Here is a 23,394-nt window from a genome sequence, read left to right as displayed (position 1 = left end):
TTTTATTGCACAGTATTGAAAAAAATCAATTTATCTGTGATGACAGATCATGTAGGCTTCACATTCTCACTGAATTCTTGTTCTTCTGGGCAAGGCAAAGTTCCGTATCCCAATGAACTGACCTATAGTTGATCTGTTTTTTCCAACTAGCCAGCAGTGGTAGCTGAAGAGTGACAGGATGCTGATGAAGAACATGGCTGCCACAAAGAAAAGGAATAGGACGTGGAACTTTGCATGGGTATCTGGCAACTCATTCTGGGGAGAAAGAGAGAAAGAGATAAATATGTTAACACTTCCTAGCAACTAAGGCAGTATTGTTGCTGAACATTTCCTGCCACACCCAGACTGCTATAGGTCTTTCACCTCAGTTTTCACCAACAAAGAAAAGCAGCAGCCCAGCTTTCCTTTAATGTCATGTTAATGTGCAAAACAACAGCATTTAAATCTCATGGGTACCCATTCCCCATCATGTTTAGTACTGTGAGGGCACATGTTCATTCGTGGTTTTCAAATGCACAGTAGGGGGCAAGGTAAAACATTTTCTGTATCAGAAAATGTTAACTGTGCAGCCACGGCCGAAGAGACATGGGGAAAATATGTCCAAAGTCACTTCCTCTGAAGGGGAAAAAAAGTGCAATTCCTGCCACAAGCTAATAAACCTGAACCTAATTCTCAATTGGTATAATGAGTGTAAAAGGGAAATGGTTGTTATGAACAAGTCCTAAATAAATCATGGGATAGATCTTCAATTTTTGATGACCTCTAATATTTAAGCAACAACCAGCATGTACCTAACAAAACAAATTTGCCACATCTGACCAGGTAGAAGTGAATCATCAGAAATCTATGTAAAAACCAACAATTTCAGTATAACCACCATAGAGAAACCAACTCCCACCCATATCAGATTGTCGATTCCACCCCAAACTATTTTCAGACTTCCACTTTCAAAAGGCCAATGGGATTTGTAAGAATACTATTTCAGCTCTATATCTTCAAAATCACAGCACTTTCAACCAGTTGACCTTTAACAACATTATGAAACCAGAGAGGCTATTTTTACTCAGCTATTTACTTAGCATTACTGCCATTACTTTTTCCATTAGCACATTCAGTGCACCCATTTATCTATGGCTGGCTTTCTTTTTTAAGCTAAAACACATTTCAATTAAGATCAAGTGTACATAGGCATATCCTTTTCCCTGTATATGGCTTATATTTTTAGGCAACAGATTATTAGTCTCCTTCCTTCTGTGATGATGTAAATACCTGCCATGAATGACTGGACTAGAAAAATTGTAGTAGGAACAATATTTAAATAATGACAGCAATATTGGATTTTACCTTAGGACAATTCTCTGCAGCTTTCCTGCGGCAAAGCTTTGTGCAAAGAAAGACAATTTATTAAACACTGGTATTATGTTAAGACAGAGTTTTTGAAAACAGCACAGGCTTTGTTAAGAACAAAATGGTTGGTGTGCAAATGTGCTCTTGGATGTGCCAATTTCTGAAGCACATCAGCAGCTTTAGCCCCTGTTCTCCAAGAAAATGGAGAAGTATGCAAGAGCCCACTACTAACTTCCAAGGCATGAAACTTTCTACTGAAGCATAGAAGTACTGGAATTCAGATTGTGACTGGATCACTTTCAAGTGGTTGCTCAGCTTGGACAGCATGGTTATTCCAATTTCCTTGCTTACTAGTTGTTTCCAACACAAGTAAGGTTTATGTGAATATTCTGTATGATGAAACCATTCACAAAGGTCTGAAAAGCTCAGAATACTCCTGAGGTATAAAGTAATGGTTTATTAATTACACAGTCTTTCTGACTTCAGAACACAACCATTACCATTAGATGGTAGCTTCAGCCAAAACCATAAAAAATAAATTGCCATTCTTTGCACAATTTTCTTCATTTAAAAAAGACCAGATAACAAATCAGCGCAGTTTTTAGCCTTCCTAGTTTCCTTCAATACAAATCAGTTTGTAGGATGCATCTTTAGTATAACACCTGAAATTGAACCAGTGCTTGAGAAAACAAAGGAAGAAACAGGAAAGCTGAGTTCAAATTATCTTTTAATTCCAAACTTTATACCTAAAGAGTGGTATATTGACTAAGATGCTAGCACTTAATTAATCTGTTGGAGGCAACATGTATGGCTTTTAAATTACATTAATATGTGCAAAAAGCTTAGTGAGAGCCCAAGCATCTACATTAGAGTCAGGCAGATATACACAGTGTTTTCAAAAGTGCTGGCTGCCATCAGATTATTCTATAGTAAACCAATGACAAGCAGAGTCCAGCTATCTAAACTGCCATTTAAGTACAGCTTCCTTCTTGCTGGCCATTTTATTTACTGACAATTCATGCAACAGTTCCTATTCCACCTGCAATAGGGATATATTGTGGTTTGCGATCCACTGAAATCCAGCCTAGCAAAATACTGCAATTGCTGCTTATTCCTAAGCTTCACGTTGAAGCAATAATAACTCTTTCTACCTCAGAGCACACTGCTGTGTTCCCCACCTGCCCAACTGATTTTTATAACTCTAATTCCTATGACTATTTTGAAATCACATATTTAAACAAAATAATTCTCTACAAGGAATTCTCAGGAGTTTAGTCTGATGCTGAAAGAGCAGCAGCAGCTTAGTCTTTGTGTTTTCTGTGGGTCAGAAAATCTAAGTTTATCCCACTTGCATCTCCCTAAACCATCAGCTCTATAACCTGGCGGATTTTTTTAAATTATGCATGATTAATCTGTATGATCCCCAAGGAACATTTACCTCTTCTGACTACCCAGCTTCAGCCACTGGTTGTAACTTCCTGAATGACAGTTGCAGAACTGAAGCATATTTCAAAAAAGGCCAATTTTTTACTGGAGAGAAGCATGCAGTCTTTGAGTGTGTATAACAAGCTTATTCACAGTGGTGTTCTAGCAGCAGTCCACATGCCTCCTCATGTGAAAAGAGTGAAACTTCAGAAATTGGTTATTTAAAATCATTATGCTCAGCAGCAGCAGCAGCACGGAAGCAGAGACTTGCAGGTGAGAGAGCTGCAGAGTTTACAAAAGGAAGCAATTTGCACAACACAATCTGGACTACTTAGCACACAACAGGCTGAAGCCAGTCGCTATTCAAGAGTTCCCTGCAAACTCCTTCACAGAGTCATTTGGAATCAGGTCATAAAACCACTCAAACAAAAAAATGCTGTCTAAGCTTGATTTGTTCATCATTTTTCAGTAGATAGGGTCTAGCCTAATCTTTAAAAAAAACTCAGATCTGGTCTACATCCTCAGTATAGGCAAGAGGATTGAGTTCTAACTAATGATGTGGAACTACTCCTATTTTTTTACCCTCCTACTCTTAATACAACAAAAGTTTTGCAGAAGCACATGCCATCCACCCAGGACATGTATCACATCATTTATATAGCTATACTCAGGATTGAAAATTAATTTGGAGGACAGTGAAAGACACTGAAAATGACCGGAAAACCTAATAGTTCTAAGGAGGTGTCAGTGCAGCAAGAATAAGAGCAGACACAAATATAAGCTGGGAAGCACCACTATGTACTGTGAAAACAAGGCATCAAGCACTAGGTGTCCAGCCAGTGCTGGTGTTTGTGTCAAATTCATTTGGTTAAACAGGTATTTTTTTTTCTTTAACAACCTCTGAAATAGAAATAAAAACATCATGGGTATAGAAAAAGCAGTTATGGGTATAAGAAAAGGAATCAGTCACATTCCCTTGATCTACAAACCAGATTTTAACATCAGCAGCACGGTGCAAGCCTGTGGTAAACATTTCCAGCCAGTGTACTTGTTCCACTATTGTATGCACAGAATCAAGACCTTACCTCAGCACTTCTGCATAGAGCATGAAATATGCTGTGTAAAAGTCTTGCACGTGCAAGTGAGAAACACAAAGGCTTTCTTCAATAGAAGAGTTTGGTAGGTGTGCTTGTCTCACAATGTTTCCAAGTATTTGTGTAGGAGCATCGTGTCTCTATGCAAGTATTATCAACAGTGCAAAACAATAGATTGCTACATTTGTGTAGCTAGCACATACACCTCCACAACCTCATTACAAGTTCTTCCCCCAGGCTACATTCCCCAAGAAGCAGTCCATACTTCTTTCCAACACTGGCTATATCCAACTGTTTGTTGCACAGTCTCTGAAAAACATCTGTGAGGAAGCAAAAAATAAGCACTACCTCCTGAAGGTTTACAGCAACATTTCCTATAGTCAAGCCTTGGGGGGAAAAACCAACACTGATTTGCTCAGTTTTAGAGAATGGTGCTAGTAACACCAAGCTTGTGGGTTTTTAATCCCTGTATGGGCCATTTACAGAAGAGTTGGACTTAATGATCTTTGAGGGTCATTCATATTCATATAATATTCAGTGGTTCTGTGCATCTTGACAGTCTCAGCAGAAAATGTCCAAACAGCAATCTGCCTGATGCTGTAGCAGACAAAGCTGAGCATTAGCAATATACTGAAGCAGTCTACAGACAGCACGTGTCAGCACCATTCTGCTTTGCTTTGCATACAGATGTGGAGAGAACCTTCCAAGAGGCACTTGCCTAAAAGCTTATGTACATGAGACATACAAAAATTTGCAAGCCCACATGATTAGGGAGCTGCCACCTCTTTCTGGAAGTGCACTTTAGTATGTCAGTTATAAGATCAGAGGAGCCTCAGCTTAGTGGAGTGGGTGACTTACTATGAGTAAAGTGAGTCAGAGACCTATTCTACTGATAAGATCAGGCCATCGCTATATTCTGCCTTGGAAGTATCCGGAATTGAAAGCAAGTACAGAACTACGTTGTCTATTGTTACATTTCAGAAGTAGCCCATTCTTGCAGGAAGCATTTTTAACAACTGAATCAATAATAAAAAAATCCCTCTTGAGTTTATTTCCTCTGTTCAAGAGTCCACTTCAACATTGTGTCCGATGAGCTTTGGAAGAGTCCTGCTGCAGATGTTGGTATTAAACGTTCGTTCATCGTAGTCAGTTGTCCTGTGGCCATTTTTGTTGCACTAACGATTATAAAGCAAGCTAACAAAGCAAATTCTTTTTTTTATTTTTTATTTTTTCTCAAGCACTGACTGGCAAATATGTAAGCGTGCATCTACAATTTCCTTAGAAATTGTGCACAAAGCACTGGAAAGCAGCCAGGCAGATGTTTGGAAATGGCACATTCATGGATTGAAAATTTAACTATTTACAGCCAAGCAAGACTGAACAGCAGAATCAGACCATTTAATTTGAAATATTTTTTAAGATCCAGCTACGACTGATAAACACATTTATGGCTTTCATCTCACAATACTGACAGCTCAATTCCCACATGTTTCCTTGCTCTCCAGTGATATGCTGCTATACAGAACTGACAGGTTAAGAGAAACACAGTACTTTGGCAGATCAGACTCACAAGATTAGATGAACATGAACTTTTTTGCACTATTTATCTTACTTAATGCCAACTGTCTCAAAGTACAGCTATTTTGAATACATGATCAAGCTTCTCTTACCCTGACATGGCAGCAACCTTTTGCTCCAGTAAAGCAAATATCAATATCTACTGCTGCAGATAATTACTGCTTTTCCCAGTTACTCTGACAGCAGCCAGCATCTAAGAAATATGTGGTGTTATTTACCCAAAGATGTGATTGAGACACTTCCATGTGCGGTAATTTTTTGCATGCCCATTAATGGAAACGATTAAGGGAATTCTGCCACTAACACTTCAGCCTAGAGATAGGAAGGCGTGCTACAAGTTTCTGTAGATGAAAAGGAACAACTACAGAAGGCACTCTGTTCAGCCTGGAATGTGGCTCAAACAAAACTGATAGGAGCATACAAGGATTATTGCCTTCACATGTCATTAAACATATTAAGATGTATGTATATGCATTAACTGTTTGACAACTGGTAACAGTTGCAGGGAAGATGTATAGCATTCACACTGTACATATCTTAGCATTCTACTCATACCAAATCATAAAAGCCACTAACATGAAGTTCAGACATGCCTATGTAGGAACTCCAAAACAGAGCTCAGACAATTCCCAACAAATTAATTTGCCTTATCTGGCAGCAGGTTATCCATAGACAAGTCTGAGAAGATACAAAATTGTTATTTATATTTCCAATTGTCAATATTTTTATATACACATACATATATATACTCCTACACATATGTAATTGTTTGATGTGGCCAGTTCTTTCTTTACCTATGTATCTGTATCCCATGGTCTCATAAAAACCTGAGCTGTGCCACTCAATTTTGATGGAGCAGAGAAATCGCACAGTGTCCTCATCAAAACTCCTTCTCCCAGTTACTCATCCTGGGCAGTGTAATAACATTTAATTCATCAAAATTCATAAGGTTCTCCTGCTTCAGTCACTTTGATTGATGTCATTAATGACAGTGAACCACAGAACAGAGTAAATGGTGAGTGACAACATGCTGATGCAGCCTCCAATAACACATGCAGGATTAAACAAATGAACAGCAACCAAAAAAAGCCTTAGAACTTACTGTCCAAAACTTTATGAAGTACTGCAAGACTGTAGCAGCAACAAACAAACAGTACAGTAAGGAATACATTAAAAACAGGAGGAAGAATTTGTAGTTAGAAAATCCCACACAATTATTCACCCTAGAAGGAGGGGAAAGAGAAAAATGTTACTAAAGTATACAAAAAATAAAACAAACAACAAACCCACAATACATTCAGCTTTTGCAGAGAAAAATGTGTATGATGTCAGTGGTATGTTCAAAACACTCTGGCACTACTGTTTCAGAAGCATTTTAAGCCACTATTTTGAAGGAAATTTCTTAGGCTGAATGATCTGGGCCTCTAGCATAAATTTTGCCCCCCATGATTCTGTAGGACAGGACACGAGCTGGCAAAGCATTACAATACAGACATTCCATACAGGAAGCAATTCCCACCACAAAATAACTGCAGTCACCACAGAAAGTAACATGAACCTCGCCATCAATTTCAGTGGATGCTGCTTTGGTTACAAAACCACCCCTAAGTCAACTACTGGTAGCAATATTTCTCACAGTGACAGCAGATAATATTTTTACTGACTGTCAGTGAACACAAACTGCAGAAGAGTCTGAATGGGTCATACATATCATCTAGAATTGAGAAATGACTCTCCCATTGCAGTGGACATCTCCTCTCCTACTAACACCACCAGAGTAAACAAAAGAAAGAAATGCCTTTTCTCATAGGTCTCGTTAATGCCAAGGTTTCTCTACACAAGGAGAAACTGCACAGTTTGGATGACTGGGCTGACAACTCTATGCTCCAACACACATTAGGAACAAGATATATTCCCACATATTAAAGAACTTCTGTGACAATCAAGGTTTACTTCAGAAGTGCATTTTTGAAGCAGCAACTAATTCATCACTCTTATACTGACTTTTTTTAAAAAAAAACTTACCATGGACAATGGTGGTCCATTTTTAACACACATCTGAAAGAGAGAATTTCCAGCAAGTTAAAACAAAAGATATAGTTTCTTTCTAAGATACACAACTTTAGCTTCTACAGTTTTGTGTGTTGTTGATTGATTTTTTCCAAGTATTTTCCCTACTGTATCTTTTACAATCCCTCCTCAATCATACCAATTCTCTATATTACAGCAGCTGTTCTTTCACCCAAAAGGACCAATTGAGATTCAGAAGAGTTATGAGGAAAGTTTCCTAAATTATCATGGGGAGCATTACTGAGCAACACCATGTACCAGCTCATTAAGCCACACCAGTTTTACGTGCATGCAGAGAAAACAAATCCAGAGGATCTTTCAGGGTTGTGTGGAAAAGGTGTGTTAGCCTGGTATTCACTTCAACTAAGTCTACCTTAGGGCTGTTTTTGCTACCATTTTGTTTGCTGCTTGCCTTTTTTTTTTAAAGCTAATGGAGGGAAAGATCAGCACAAAGGGCAATTTGAATAGTTCACATGCCATTTTAATCCAGTTTTAATATAAAGACAGATACTAGACATTTCAGACACAGAGACATTAATTGTATTTGCTAACAAATTTGATTTTAGCCAAAAGATGTGTATTAGGTTTTTCAGTTAAGGAGATTTCCTCAAGTTCAGCCTACTGAACTGTCATGCATAGCCTGTCTTCAGCGCCTGTGCAGACTCCTCTGATGATTCACAATGAAAATAGGGAGTAACAGTGATGTTTTTGAAATGTTAAAGGCATGTGATAACTGTCAATTTTTGAGATAAGTATTTTTAGCAAAATGAATCTGTTTCAAAGCTAGAGAAACAAGATACAATGAAACAGTTCAATAATAAGCTTTTTCTGGTGCTGGTTTCTCAGACCTACCTTTCTTTACTTTTAATCTATGATTTTTTTTACTTTTTAGTTAATTTATTTTTAAATATAAGCTTTATTTTAAAAAGCTACAAGCAGGTTTCCTAAAAAGTTCTGCCACATTAGATAATAGGTCTGCACCATAATATTGCACCAATGGAAGGAACTGACCCGCTGAAGGCATGAACACACTAAAGTGACGACCGCAGGAAAGAGAAAATCTGTAATTCCAGATTCAGACACTTACACGTCACATGCAGAACAGTGGTGGCAGCGGTCAGGTTTGATCAGCTGGCATCGATCACAGTATCTGATTGCTGTATTTAAGTGCAAGGGTCAGGTCAGTAGAACTCACTTGATTTTATGAAAGCTTTCCCCCTTAACATGAACTGAATCTTAAAAGAGCTTCCTGCCCTCCCCTTCCACACCTATTCTCACAGACTGTCATGCACCTAATCTCATCAGTCATCATAGTTTTGATTTTTTAAAGAAATGTAACATATGAAAGTATTCAAAAGAATCTATTACTACTCTACTGAGTACATTTTCATTTTCTCTTTGACTCTCCAGTTTTCCTATCCTTCATCTTCTGGTACTGATCCCCATTTCACCCCTGCACAGGGTACTAAGGCATCTCATTGTGAAGCTACACTCTTTCAGCAAGTCAACCTTCTGCACTGGCTTTCTGTATCCACTTCACCAAACAGTGATCTAGCAGACTGTTCAGTAAATCAGTTCTTCTTCATCTCCTGGATATTTTTAAACAGTTCTTCCGGTTTTCCTCAATGGAAATAAGACACCAGCATAGGCAGTTTGAAAGCAAGAGGAAAGCTGACATCTATAGCTAAACAGAACTGATAAGAGCTGGCAACAACTCCCCAGATCACTCCAGAAACTTAAGACTAGGACTCTCTTAAATGGAGGCTCATATTCAAAAGAGTCAGGTGTCCTTAGACTTTGTTTGGAAAAGTCACAATAAACTTTGGCAATGGTTATTCTGACAAGTTTATGTTTTTGGAAACTCTACAGGGTTGCTAGTTTCAAGAAAGAGAAAAATATATATATTCCTTTAAAAGCTATAAATTTTTAAAGAAGACACATATGCATAAGACAGCACTTTCACAGATCATTCATCTATAAACTGGAATAAAATGCCTACATATATTAAAAGCAAATCCAGAAATAGTCCATAACTAGATTTGTACTGAATTGCAGACGGGAAATAAAATAACATTTATTTGCTTTTAAATTGCAAAAGTATGTTAAGATCTTAAGTACGTTCTTCCTCATGCAGAACCAAAACAGCTTAAAAAGAAAAGTTTAAATGGGGATAAAAGTGATTATAAAATTGAGCAACTCATTTGAATTTCCCTATTTCAAGCTATCTAAGCTATCCTTCTTTGCTGTGTTTATTTTTAATTGCCACAGCTGGAGGTAACTGCTGTCATTTCTCTTCTTGCTAGAAGACAATTTTTTTTTTTTAATTTCAAGTAGTGGTTTTATGTTGAGAACCACAGAAAAAGGACTGCTGTTTCTCTCAGGGGGATTAAACAACAGGAGAAACAAAAACCAAAACATCATGGCATTTGCAATATGTGCTTAATATATTGTTCGTTCAATGGCAACAAATAAATAAACAGCAACTTCAGAAGCATAGAATTATATTTATATCTCACCTCTCGATGCTGTTGTCGTATAGATAGGCAAGTCTTTAGCAGCTCTTCTCAAAATCTCCTGCTGAGATTCTGGTCTCTCTTCTTTTTCATATTGTTCTTTATCAGCTTTTGACAAGCAGAACTAGAAGGGATGGAGAAAATTAATAGGAAGGAAGAGATTAATTATTACTTTGTTTTCCAAAGAAAAGATCTGTTGGGTGCCCCCATCCACTGACCCAAAAGCACCACATAAAAAAAAAAAAAAAAGAATGCTACAGGAGTTACAGGACATCCTTAGAAAGCCCAAGTTTCTGGATTTATTCTGGGTGTATTTCATTTCTGGACGTATTTTCAAGAAAATCATCTTTATTGCCGTTCCATTATCTATAGTATTTTCTCTTCAACACAAGGGAACAGAGAGTCAGGGTGAGCTTTAAGGTGAGCAAACTTTCCTTTAATTCCTGATAAGAATAAATTAAGTCATCTGTGAACAGGAGAAGGTGCAACAGTCCTTTCTTGCTACAAGGCACTGACGTTCTCTTATCCCACTTCCTCTCTAACATAGAGAGGGGTATAAAACAAATGGGGGGAAAAAAAAGGCAGGTGGGGGGTGTGGAGGGCTTCACAGTTTCAGCACAGAAGCTGGAAGAGTTTAACTGGAATTTTAACTTAGGAGTAGTCAACTTTAGTCTCAAAACTCTTAGGTTGTATTGAAAGCAACTTCAGCAAAACCTCTTCAGTTTGAGAGTGCGCTACAATTCTGAGTAAAGCCTGATGAGCATTCCTGTTGAAACCTCACTGAAATGTAAACCTTTACCAGAAAAACTGGAGAGCTTTTACTCATTTTTCAAACACTTAGTTTGGTATCTGCTGAAACAGTATTTACCAGTAAGCCCTGCAAAACCCAGCATGCTGACAAGGCTCTGTGCAGCGGGGGCTGAAATGACAATTTTTTGGTATTTTTCTGTTCTGAAGCACTTCTAACATCTGAGCTTCCTGCATGGACTACAAGAGTCCTCTTTATGAGCACACATAGACAAAGCATTCATGGTAGAGAGTGGAAAATGCTAAGTGTGCAGCTGGAACAAAATCTGGCTCAGTGTGGTTTAGTATGATCGTATTTTCCTACCAAAAACATGTGCATGACTAGTTCACATGGATTTTCCTCATCCTGTACTTTTTCCTCTTTTGGATTACAGTCAGTTGGCAAGCAGCGATGAAGACTCCACTTACAGCAAGGAGGAAGCGGTAAGACATTGCTGCAATTTCTCTACGCTATTTCCTAACTCAGAATGCAAGCAAGATGCCTCACAGCACCTAGTTAAGCCTCCTGTCACATACAGTATTATCCCAGTTATTGAGCCTACCCACCCTTCAAGGGTGAAACATGAAACATGTTTAAATAATACCATTTTAAATAACCAGACATTAGAATTAATCTCTATGTGAATAGTGAAATTAAAGTTTAACATTTCAGCCAGCACCAAGAACTTGACCTCATTATTTAAATTTAATCACTCAGATATTTATTCAAGCATGAAAACTGGAGACACTCACATCAAAAGTTTAAGACAGATGTGAAGCATCATTCCAGCAAACAGTGGTGCAATACATCTTAATCCCTACTACCCTTGTGAGTCTAATAGGTAACCCAGGTGTCTGTGACCTGCAATCAAGCAGATGTTCCAAGAAACATGAGCACTCCTTCCAGAAGACATTTCAAGGAAAACCATTAGTGCACAGAAAAGGAACCAAATGACAAGATTTAAAAGATTTTACATTTGTTCACATAACATCATAGCATTACTCCAAAAATCCTGGATAGGATTTTGGTTTTCCGAAAAGCTACATTTCTGTTCTAATTTCAGAACTTAATAGGGCTCTGAGACCACAGTCTCTCAGGACAATAGCAGGATATGTTTAAAGACATCAAAAGTTGTCTGCTACCACACAGCAAACAGAATTCCCAATGAGGTTCCAGCAGTTCTTATTGAAAACAGAAAGAATCCCTTTGTTTCCTTCCTCTTTCTGGATCTTGTATAATGCTGATTGTTCTTTCTTAGGACAAATGTACAGGGATTACACTAAGACAACAGCAGCTGCAGAATCTTTTTTTTAGTTCAATAGTAAGATCACAGGATGCTATTTGTTTTGCAAGAATGGCCAATTTGAATAACTAAAAATATATACATTTACACTGTCACACAATGGAAATATTCTGAAGTCATGTTTGTTTTTAAGTATAACCTGCATAACTTACTCACTAGTACATGAACAGAAGGGATTTGCCCAGAAACAGAAAAAGTGGTGCTGGGTTTTTAATTTGATTGGTTTTTTGGTTTTTAAAAATTTTTTGAGTGTGTTTTTTTTGTTGTCCTGGTGGGAGAGGTTTTTTGTCCTTTTTTTTCATTTAAAGATAGCTGTAGAAGAAATTTTATTAAATCTGATCTATCTCCACAGTTACTATACAAAAAGTTCATTACATGCCATATGCCCAAGGCATCCCTTTCACTTGCTGAATACAGAAAGCCTGCTACATCATCACTGTAACTACAGGAAAAGTACTGCCAGAATAAGTTTGCTATTAATGAAGAATTCAAGCAGACAGTAAAAGTTACTAGCATTAGCATTAAGAGCAGCTCTAGTTCATACAGCTTTATAAAACCTAGAATAACACCATTTCAACCATATTTTAACTAGTTAAACTGCTTAACTTTAGAATTTTCCTCCAAAACCATCCCCCCAAAAAAAGCAAAACCAAATTACCCTGAAGACAAGTCCCTTTGAATTTTTAGGAGTCGCAATTCATAGAATCATAGAATCATTTAAGTTGGAAATCATCTAAGGTCATGAAGCCCAGCCATAAACCCAGCAGCGCCAAGTCTATCACTAAACCACATCCCCAAATGCCACATCTATACATATTTTAAAACCTCCAGGGATGGGGATACAACCACTTTTCTGGACAGCCTGTTCCAGTGCTTGTGACAACAAGCCTTTCAGTGAAGAAATTTTTCCCAATATCTAGACCTCCCCTGGTGCAACTTGAGTCTATCTCCTCTTGTCCTGTCACTTGTTACCTGGCAGAAGAGGCTGACCCCCACCTGGCTGCACCCTCCTTTCAGGCAGTTCCAGAGAGTGATGAGGTCCCCCCTGAGGCTCCTTTTCTCCAGGCTAAACACCCCCAGCTCCCTCAGCTGCTCCTCACAGCACTTGTGCCCCAGACCCTTCAACAGCTATATCTAGACTTTTCCTTAGCTAAAAAGCAGAACAGTGTTTAGTTCTTTACACTTTATATTCTATAGCTTTAACATACAGGTCTCTAAGCCATAATTAAGCACTACAGAGCAGTGTTTGCTTTTTCTTCAAAGCATGGGAATAACTTGTCTCAAGAATGTTGAAGTTTGACATTAGCACTGAATGTCAATCTTGCTGAAAACAATAAAAATTCAACCCCCACAGAGCAACCAACACCTCAAACAGTTTAGGCAGTTTAAAAGCTTTGTAAAAACAAGGAAGAGAAGTGCCATATTTTAAATTCAGTGCCCATATTTAATCTTACATACACACACATTAGAGAAAATAGAAAACAAGGTAATCCATCTCAGGCTTATTGGAATGAATATGGTTCTTTTTCAAAACAAAACTTCTTACAGTCATGACGCACTCTTTTGCTATTATACAAAACTTCCTTATGTAGTTACGTCTCAATGTTCCTAAACCTTAACCCTTGACTAATAAGTGGGTTCAGTCCTCCAGGTCATAAGTATACATTGCATTACCACCCTTTCTTACTCAAACAATGGTCAAAATTGCCTAAAAAGGACATAAATGTGTTGTCACAGCACTTAATTTATCAGTTTTTAAAGTTCCAAGTGTCAAGCAAGCTGCTTCATAGCATAGAACTGTACAAGACTGCCAAACTTGTGATGATTTAAACACACATTTCGTATAAGGAAATATCATTACACAAAGCATATGGTATTTTAAGAGCAACTTGATAATTTTCATTCATGATACAGTCATGCTGTTCTATTTTAGACAATGAGAAGGGAAAGGTGAATCATGCAGTACTGCAAACAAATTTCATCACTGAAAACAGTTCAGCTATTTATAAAAAAGGCATTGACATTTTCCTAACATTATATTTACCTCATTAGAGGGGGTTGCAGGAGGTGTGAAAATTGTCTTCCCATAGGACCATACAAACATGACGAATGACAGATGAAAAACTACAAGATAGACAACTGCAATAAAATACAAATAAGAATTTGGTGAATAGAGCTGAAAAGAACAAGAAATAAACCCCTTGATCTTTGAGGAGGGCTAAACAACTACACTTCACACTCTAGGCCTGTTCACTTAAAAAAAATTAAATAAACACCCACCCTCACTCCCCCATGCGATGGCTGCTCTTCCTCAAGGAAACAATGTTTTTATTATATGTTCACAAAACGAGCTTGAATGCTTCCAGAGATGGAGCATCCACAACTTTTCTAGGCAACCTTTGCAGCTGCCTTGCCACTCCCACAATAACGAATTCCTTTCTAATACCTAATTCATTCAAACTTCTTTCAGTTTGAAGTCATTCTCCCCTTGTCCTATCACTCCATGTCCCCATAACATGTCTTTCCCCAGGACTCCTGTAGTCCCCTTCAGGTACTGGAAGGTGCTATTAAGTCTCCCTGGAACCTTTTCTTCTCCAGGATAATAAGCCCCAGCTCCCTTAAGCTCCCTTCAGCTGGAGAGGTGCTCCATTCCTCTGATCATCTTTGTAGCTGCCTCTGGACTGGCTCCAGCAGGTCCATGTGCTCCCTGTGCTGGGACCCCAGAGCTGCTGCAGCCCTGCAGGTGGGGTCTGAGCAGAGCAGAGGGGCAGAATTCCCTCCCTGGCACTGCTGCCCACGCTGCTCTGGATGCAGCCCAGGACACCTTTGGCTTTCTGGGCTGAGAGCACACGCTGCTGAGCCACATGTGGCTTCTCATCAACCAACAGCCTCATGTCTTTCTCCCCAGGGCTGCTTCTCAATCCATTCTCTGCCCAGCTTGTACTTGTGCTTGGGATCATCCTGACTCATGTGCAGGACCCTACACTTGGCCTTGCTGAACTTTCCAAAGCAGATTTTGAAGGAAAAAACAGATCGACAAAACCTACCCCCCAAAAACCAAACAAACAAAATACACCACCAAAAAAAGCCTCCACAAAAGAAAACCACACCCACCCCTCCCCAAAGAAACAAACCAAACCCCCCCCCCCCAAACACAAAAACCCCAAGCCCCAGAACTGAAAACAGTCTCACAGTCTCACTTCTGGCATGTAAGTGACTAACCTTTTTGGATAAAGATGATGCTGTAATTCTGTTCTAGAATATCACAAAGTAACTGATTACTCACTGACCTACATAATTCAATTTAATTTCTACTTCTAACAGAAACACCACAGTACTGTGCCATTACAGAAGACACTGGTCATCAATGACAGCTAAAATCTTTAAACAGGGGTATGGAGAGCACTGCACTCCAGTCACGCCAGATGTGAGTTAAAGATTTTCTATCTGCTTTCAAATAATCTGAGAAATACAAGCTGGAAAAGTCCTATTACAGTCACAATGAAAATAAAATGTAGCTGGCTTTAGGAGGGAGCCCAATAAATTTTCTGAGTCTTCATGATATCACTGTCCTAAAGACCAGAAATCCAGACCTTATGACCCAGGAAGCTCCTTCCAATCTTGTTTCCTCTAATGGTTTCTTTTATCACTTGTCAAGAGGAAACAGATCAGTTGTGCCAGAACAGCAAGTCTTAGAGAAGTCATATTAAATATTTATATTATCTTCAGTTGCAGTTAAGTAGGAGATTTGACCTACTTTTCTGTACAGATGGAGTCCTTTAAGAAGCTGTACAATGTACTTCAGGGATGGCAAAAAAGGCTTAAAACTTTGGGAACCTCCAACAGCTCAGAAACTGCTTATGCACAGTCACAGAAGGCATGGCTTTAACTTATCATCTTTCAAGATTTTCACTGTTTATTGCAATGAAAACAAACAAACTGCATTTGAGCTTTCGTCAGAGAATTATTTTTTTACATTTGCCTCTAATTCCTCCAACCTTATGGGCAGACTTGGCAAATTTTCAGCTGTGGAGCTGACTGAAATTGCCAGAAACAAAACCCTTCTCTAAAGCCATCCTAAATCTGTCTCCTGATAGGAAAGAACTTTTATATTACTGTAGTAGGCACTGTATAATTAAAGCTGTCTGTTATTAAAAAAATACTCTAAATTCAAACACAATGTGGTTAAGCCATTAAAGAATGAGAAAATAGTTTGGAAGAGAGGAGAAAAGCACATAAAACTGGAGTGGAATCAGTGGCACAGATCAGAACTTTGGTGGAGAAGAGGGCGAGAGAAATTGAATAGAAGGAAAGAGGAAATGAGATACAGGAGACGGCAAGGCACAGCAAAACTAACTCACACAGTAAACAGCTATACTCTGTCCATAAAAATCACCCAGAATTCAGATTCTTTTGAAGAGTTATTTTTAGTGCACACACAATGTGTCAAACAGCAGAACCTCAAAGCTTTGTCACAGGCTGTAAATGATCCTAAAACACACAGATTAACAGGGAACACCGCTGGTTGTGTCAAGGGTACAGATCTGTGCCAGTGCTACCAGTATTTATTAGATAGAGGCAGCTATTAAAGTGCTCCTCATGTAAGAGCTCTTGCAATCTGTCACCACCATTAAAAGCCAAGGAGCCAGTCAGTAGTCAGTGATGGGCACCACCCAGGGAAAGACCCTGCAACTGGCAGTTCATACTAGCTTCACTCTGAATAAATTCTTGCTTCTTTTCCTACTCCCATGCTGCCATTCCTACTGTGATTACACATAACTGTCCTGTCAGTGCTCCCCAGGAAATGAGAGGGAGGGAAGATACTATTTTTAACAGCTTTCCTTAACAGTCCATCTACCCACTACTTTGGATATCAGTAGCTCCTCTACAGACTTCTCCCTAAAGCATCTTGCATCTGTTTCCAGTTCAAATGTAAACCGGATTCATTCCTAGTCAGCTCATTTTCTTGTAATTACAAGCTAGATGGAAAACACAACAAAAACCTCAAACCCCAGTATCTGCCAGTTTAGCCAGACTCAGTCACAAGGAAATCCTGGCTAAACTAAGGCAATCCAGGATTCTCTGTGCCATGCTGCAAGTCAGTTCTCTTTAAAGGCACTGATGCATACTATACCAAATTTATGGCCTCAGGAAGACTGTGTCTTAAGACATGCTCTCAGAATCCTCCAAAAATATGCTAAGCCCTCCTAAGATTTACCCTTAACATTCTTTTCTAAATCATTAATACTACTTCCAAGACAGTCAGATTACAGAGAGGCAATAATATGTAACAGTGGTATATAACACTGTTAACAGAGATTCAGAGTTGACTTTATTCCCCTTTCCTAATGGATATAAAAATAGACAAGAATATAAAATTACAAAGAAAAAAATGAGCCTTAATGGGGTGAAGAAATCACCACTAATTTAACCAAAAGTTGCCATTATATTCAAATAATTTTACTGCAGTACTTATTACACTGAAATATGGAGCAAAACACACTTGCTAAGATGCATGTTATTGATTTACATATCAATGTTTCTGGTACTTTGGTCTTTCAACTTTTCTGATGTTGATTCCTGGCTATTGTAAGCTAGTTTATATGAACTTTAGAAAACTTATGCCAGCCTTTTTTTCAAAAGAAAAAAAGACTTCACATGTCATTTTAAAATCAACTTTCATGGTTGATCAACTCATGTATACAGGATGCCTATGCCATGATTCAGAATGGGATGTGCAAGCAGTGTGCAGGTGACAGTTATTAAGAGCCTAACAGGTTCCAGTGATACTGTCACTCTAATTAATCTTGCATTTTCCTTCTCTGGTAGAATTAGAAGAACCTGTTTCAGTCAGACAGGCACTGCATTGGAAATAGAGATCTTTGTAACACAAACACTGCTCTGCCAGACTTCCTTAATGCATCTTGCCTTTCCAGAAGAAATTAGGAAGCAAAACTTATTCATCTACTTGCAGAATTTTGTGAAGTCAAGGTAAAGCCCGGCTGTAAAATGGGATGGAAAAAATCCGGTGTAACACAAACTCACATCTTGAATGGTTTATAGTTTATTTTGAAGATTTTCCTACTTGTTCAGCTCTCCATTGGAAATTGAAAAACAACAAATTCCATCAAGATTCCCTCTTTTTACAGTGTTCTGGTAGATGTTCAGCAGGAAGAAAACTGCTAGATTAGCTTCTAGTCCAGTGTTCTTTTGCAAAATATTTAAGAGGCAAGCGCTTTTACCAGTCCAAAACAGCCCTCTGTTGATAGTTAAAGTGCAAATCCATGCTTAATCCACTGCTCATGTTCCCTTTAAACTGGAATAAACTCCCAAACAAATATTCCAGCAACAATATGATAGAATTTTTTTTGTTAGTTTGTATTTCTATCACTGTGTACTACTACCCACTGCGGCATATACTTGCTAAAGCCAATATGAAGATTAAAACTTCTCAAAACAAGGCCTCAAACACTTGACCTGGAAATTTAAGATTATAATGTGTAGCCACTTTTGAAATGGTTGTGTTTTGCACAATTTTAACTACTCCTTAAGAATTGTGTTCTGAGGAACTTGGTAATCTGTTTGGAAAATACTAAGCAGTACAACAACAACTTATCCTCTTCCAGAAATCTTTCAGGTCATAGGCCTAAACAGAAATTGGAATTGTGCATGTGCTGCAGTTCCTTCTCTCTTCTTTTTCTGTTCTTAGTAGGTACCCATTTAAAAATAAATGCAAACTTTAATCATAGTTGCATTACTTGCATTAGTCACAGGTCTTGTCATCATCCCAAGTTTGTGTTATTAGAAACAAAACAGACTCAACTGTACAATATTTACCTTGTTTCTTAGCACTAATCTACTCACTACACAGAGCTCCACATAAAGGAGTACATTTCAATTCTATGTCCCTTAGATGTGCATGCAAAGCAGCTATTCATGTCTTCATAAAAAATTTTTAAAATTACCTTTTTCAGCAGTTGAAGAAATAGTAACTGGAAGAGAAAAAAAAAAAAAAGTTAGGTAAATTTGTACAGAATTAAATAATTAGCTAAAAGCGAGATATATGAGGTAGTTGATTTGTTCCAAAGCATACATCAGGTGTTAGCAGAGCCTCCCCACCCGACACCAGGGTAAAACAGGAGTCAATATTCCTCCTGCCAGCCCTTGATGCTTGGTGAGTTACTGGAAGAGCTGAAGTGATGCACTTCCTGGGGCTAATGAAGTGAGCACACTCCACAGACAATAATTAGACAGAATTAATGCATATTCCCCTTCAAATATGCACCTAACTAATTTTTCTGAGTCAACAGCTAGGCCAACAGGTGTACCACTGGAAAGCAGAAAATGAAATTAAAAGTTCTTATAAAAATCCCTGTGCAACTGTTACACGTAACCTACTTCCTTAATTTCTTCTCTCCCTTCTCTCTTCCTGTCACATAGTATTTTGTAATTTTTTTCTCCCTGACCTGAATTTCTCAGGCATAGTTAAAACCTCTCCCACCTCCTTATCTCCTATAGCCTCATCTCTTTTTACGCCAACAGCAAATTCCATTGTTCAGATCTACCTTGTATACTGCCTGACTAGTACATCTTCCTGCCCTCAGGCTTCTCCAAAACCTTCACTCTCAGTTTATCAGTTCAAGGATGATGCTGAACGGAGAGCTGCTGTACTTGTTAGTTGCTGTGTTCATATCCCTTCCCTCGCTGGATCTCTTCCTTGGACACTGACTTACTGAAACTCAGTGAGGAAAGGATCTTTCCTGATTCCATCTTACACAGTAAATTTAAGTTTCTGGTCTCCAGCATGAGCAAAATCCTACCAGAGCACACTGTGCCTCCTGCAGTTTATCTTGGTACACATTGCTTCCCCTCTCCCAGCTCTGACATTTCTACTGTCATTAACCCGTGCAAAAATTCAAAAGAGCTTTTTCCAGATGCACACTAGACTCTTAAATCTGGAGGGCTTGAGTGTGCATTGCAGACTTCCTCTGGAAGGGTTGCTTTGTTACAGAGGTGGCATTTGTCATTTTTCTGTAGATACCTACAAGGGAAAGGGTCTGCAACTGTATTACGCACCTGTGCCTCTTTTTATGGGCAACAAGAGGCATAATGAGATGACACCTCAATGTATAGATGACCCCTTTTTGTTCAGACATGTTTTTAGGGTTTTTTTCTTCTTTCTTGCCCCCCTGCCTTTCCATTAAATATCCACCTTCTGTCTATACACAGAAGCCTCTGCAAAGTTAATGGAAAAGGTTCTGGTTCCTTCCACCTAAAGGAGGAGGAAATTACCATTTGGAATATAACAATGTTGGCTTCAAACTCAAGGAGGTCAATCCTAAAGAACAGCTTCATTTCACATTAGTTATGCATACTTGCACAGCCTGCTCCCATGTTTCTCCTGAAATTCCACTGCATGCTTCAGAAGCCAAATTATTCTTAAAGCAAATCCTGTGAGTGTTTTTGCTTAAAATTTTAATAATGTGTTATTTCTCCAGCTAAAATGTTTTCAACAATGCAAGAAGATAAAAATTATTTAAAAAGTGAAAAGTAAAATAAGCTTACAGAGTATATTTGTTAAACTTAAAAAAATACTAAAAGTACTTCATATTTAGCTTTGACTGGCTTCTCATAATTTAAGTAAACACCTTTGCACACATTAATTCATAAATATCTATTTCCTTGGACAAGAAATACAAAAAGTTCTTAATCATCCTCTCTTGGGGGTGGGAGAACATAGTTATCTATAAAACTTCAGAAAATCTTTTTGGAAGTAATTCTGGTTGAAGTACTCCTTAATTTGTAACCTCATTTCTGCTGTCAGCACAAAACAAAGCTGTGAGCCAAATCTGGTGTTTGAAGACTTAGAATAATGAACAGGTTTTACAAGCAAGAAGAAGACAAGACGAAAAAAAAAAAAGGATAGTATTTTATCACATGTGGGACTTCATCAAGAAGAGCCCTAAATAACCTTCAAAAAATTAAGTTTCACAGCACCAGGAAGATAATTTCTCTTTCACACATAAGTCCCTTAGGTTAGAACGCAGTTATTGGACTGTGTAGAACAGTTTTCATTTGAGAAACACCTGCAGTTTGAGGTAAAAGCCAACATGGAAATGCTTGTGATTCTCATCCTGTCTTAACATCCTCAGACGAAATAAAAGCTGTCCTGTTCTCTTTTGTCTCAGAGGCTCATGCAAGTTAAATGTTACTGTTTCTATCCTTTTCACTGTTCTAATGTTCATTGTCAAGCAGATTAAATGAAGCCTACTAGTCCAAATTCACTCAGCAGATGGCACATGAACAGTTTTACAGGATCTTTATACTAAAAAGTGAAGCCTTTCTTCATATAAGTTAATAGTCAATCTTTATGTAAAAAAGACTTTTAAGTATTTGCTAGGCAGACCATCTAACAAGAAGCTTTGTACCATCAAGAAATCAGTTCTTGCTTTCGAACTCTACATCAGGGGAAAAAACCCTCACAGAACATGACATTGCCATTGTGGGCCCCATCCCTGGCCTGTAGTTACAAGTTTGCTCCCTATCACTTTTCTCCTCTACTGCTTCTGATGTTTAGATATGGCTGCCAGCTTCTGCTAAATTAGTACCGTTTTCACTTCAAACATTTTTGAAACATGGTTTCTTGTTTGGGAATGGGATGGGGGAAAAATCCCAAGGCAGCATTACGTTTTTGCTTATTGATTTATTTTTTTAAACAAAATAAACACTGCTTATGATTTATATGTTAACCTCAGGATGCAACAGCACTATACACTAGATAGATGCATCAGCAAATGTGAGTGCCTTAAGCACCGCAATCAACACAAACTGTCCATGATTCAGAAACATAACTGGTATGAAACAGCTGCTCTTCTGAGGATTTTTGAGGAATTTTAAAATATACTGCCGTATCAGTCTATTGCTCAGCTACAAAAGGAAAAAATGTTCTTTGGATTTGTTTCTTAGTATTAAGTTCCTAGTTTTGTGAGAAGACTTAAGAAGTTCTACAAAGATATTGTCAGGGAAGGATAAAACATGACCAGACAATGAAAGCTGCAGTTTACTTCACTGAAAAGAGCTCAGAAGCAGGCACTTGCATGCTCAGGCACATGGAGCTCTCAATATGGCCTCAGACTTTCAAAGGATTCAACTCTCAGTGCTACAGCATCAGGGAAGTTGAACAAAGTGAACAAGCCCTGTCTGTCAGACTGCAGTGCAGAGCTTTATCCTGGCTACCTCAGGGTTTCCAAAATCAGTCTAAGGAAGGAGTGCAGCCAACCTGCTTGTAAAGAGAGATAGACAGGCCTACACTGAACTTCAGGCTGCTACAGCTTGCCCAGGGATGTACAGGTGCAACATGCTGTCAGCTGGTCCATTGAGCTACTTACACACTGGACTTCCCAATGTTTTGGGGTCCCTGCAAGATGAAGCTCACAATTTGAAGTATGTGGGATCACTTTCTACAGAACACTACCTCCAAAATGCACCATACAGCCTTTATTAGGCTGGATTCAAATGTATTTTATAACTGTCCACTTAAGAGGACAAACAGAAATCACACATTTGACTTTCACAGAGGAAAAAAACTGTATTAGTTTTGATTTAGACACATAGCATCACCCCTGGCAACAAGAACACTTCTTCCTTTATGACCCCAGCTGTTGGTTACACTTTCCTAGAAACTCTTCCTCACATTGTTGTCTGTTATCTTTCATCTCACCTATGTCACAAGAGCGACAGAGGCAGAAGCCTACAGTTTTATCACAGGAAACAATCCTGCAGACACAGGGATATCATTAGCTGTATAACAAATGAAACTGGGGGAAAATGTCACTTGTTGGAAGCATTCTTCTTGGAGTGTGAACTTATAGAAATGTCAACTTCAGAAAGTTTTGGAGCATTCTTAAAGCTGCTTCAAGGAAACCTCTCAGAATATCTCATCTCTGAAAGAAAAATATGTTAGGGAGCTGGTTTGCTTTTAGTTTCAGGATTATTTTCAGGGTTGCTACGAAGTGCTCAAGCATCTTCCAACTCACTGCATAATAGGAAAAAACCCAAATCTCTCTATTCTGAGGCAAAGTGGTCCTATGATCTCGCAAGACCTTTCAAGAGGCATGCTAAAAGACATTTGCCTTCAAGACTGGAATAAACTCACCCCCCTCCCCCGCGCATAACATCTTCCTACTCCCCTAAAAGGCATGTTCCAACCATAGCTAGATATGTTTCTTGCAGAGGAAGAAATTCAACTCTAACTAATATAGAAGTATAGCAAAGGAC

At 38.5% G+C, this 23,394-nt stretch overlaps 1 protein-coding gene across 4 annotated transcripts in view; it reads right to left on the bottom strand.

The window, feature by feature from the left end:
* ZDHHC20 (zinc finger DHHC-type palmitoyltransferase 20) overlaps positions 1-23,394 on the bottom strand; it is a 49,898-nt gene that overhangs the window by 12,842 nt on the left and 13,662 nt on the right. For all 4 annotated transcript variants that reach the window (XM_058826911.1, XM_058826659.1, XM_058826734.1 and 1 more), the window contains 7 exons: positions 19,083-19,109; positions 14,162-14,256; positions 10,031-10,151; positions 8,602-8,671; positions 7,470-7,502; positions 6,547-6,667; positions 123-255 (listed from right to left, as the gene is read on the bottom strand). In XM_058826911.1, coding sequence (XP_058682894.1) covers positions 123-255; positions 6,547-6,667; positions 7,470-7,502; positions 8,602-8,671; positions 10,031-10,151; positions 14,162-14,221 — 538 coding nt within the window. In that variant the 5' untranslated portion in view covers positions 14,222-14,256; positions 19,083-19,109. The remainder of the gene's footprint in view (positions 1-122; positions 256-6,546; positions 6,668-7,469; positions 7,503-8,601; positions 8,672-10,030; positions 10,152-14,161; positions 14,257-19,082; positions 19,110-23,394) is intronic.

The sequence above is a fragment of the Poecile atricapillus genome, chromosome 1 (assembly GCF_030490865.1).
Source record: "Poecile atricapillus isolate bPoeAtr1 chromosome 1, bPoeAtr1.hap1, whole genome shotgun sequence".
In the NCBI taxonomy this organism is placed as follows: domain Eukaryota; kingdom Metazoa; phylum Chordata; class Aves; order Passeriformes; family Paridae; genus Poecile; species Poecile atricapillus.
The sequence above is the reverse complement of the archived record's forward strand: the minus strand, read 5'-3'. Positions and strand labels throughout refer to the sequence as shown.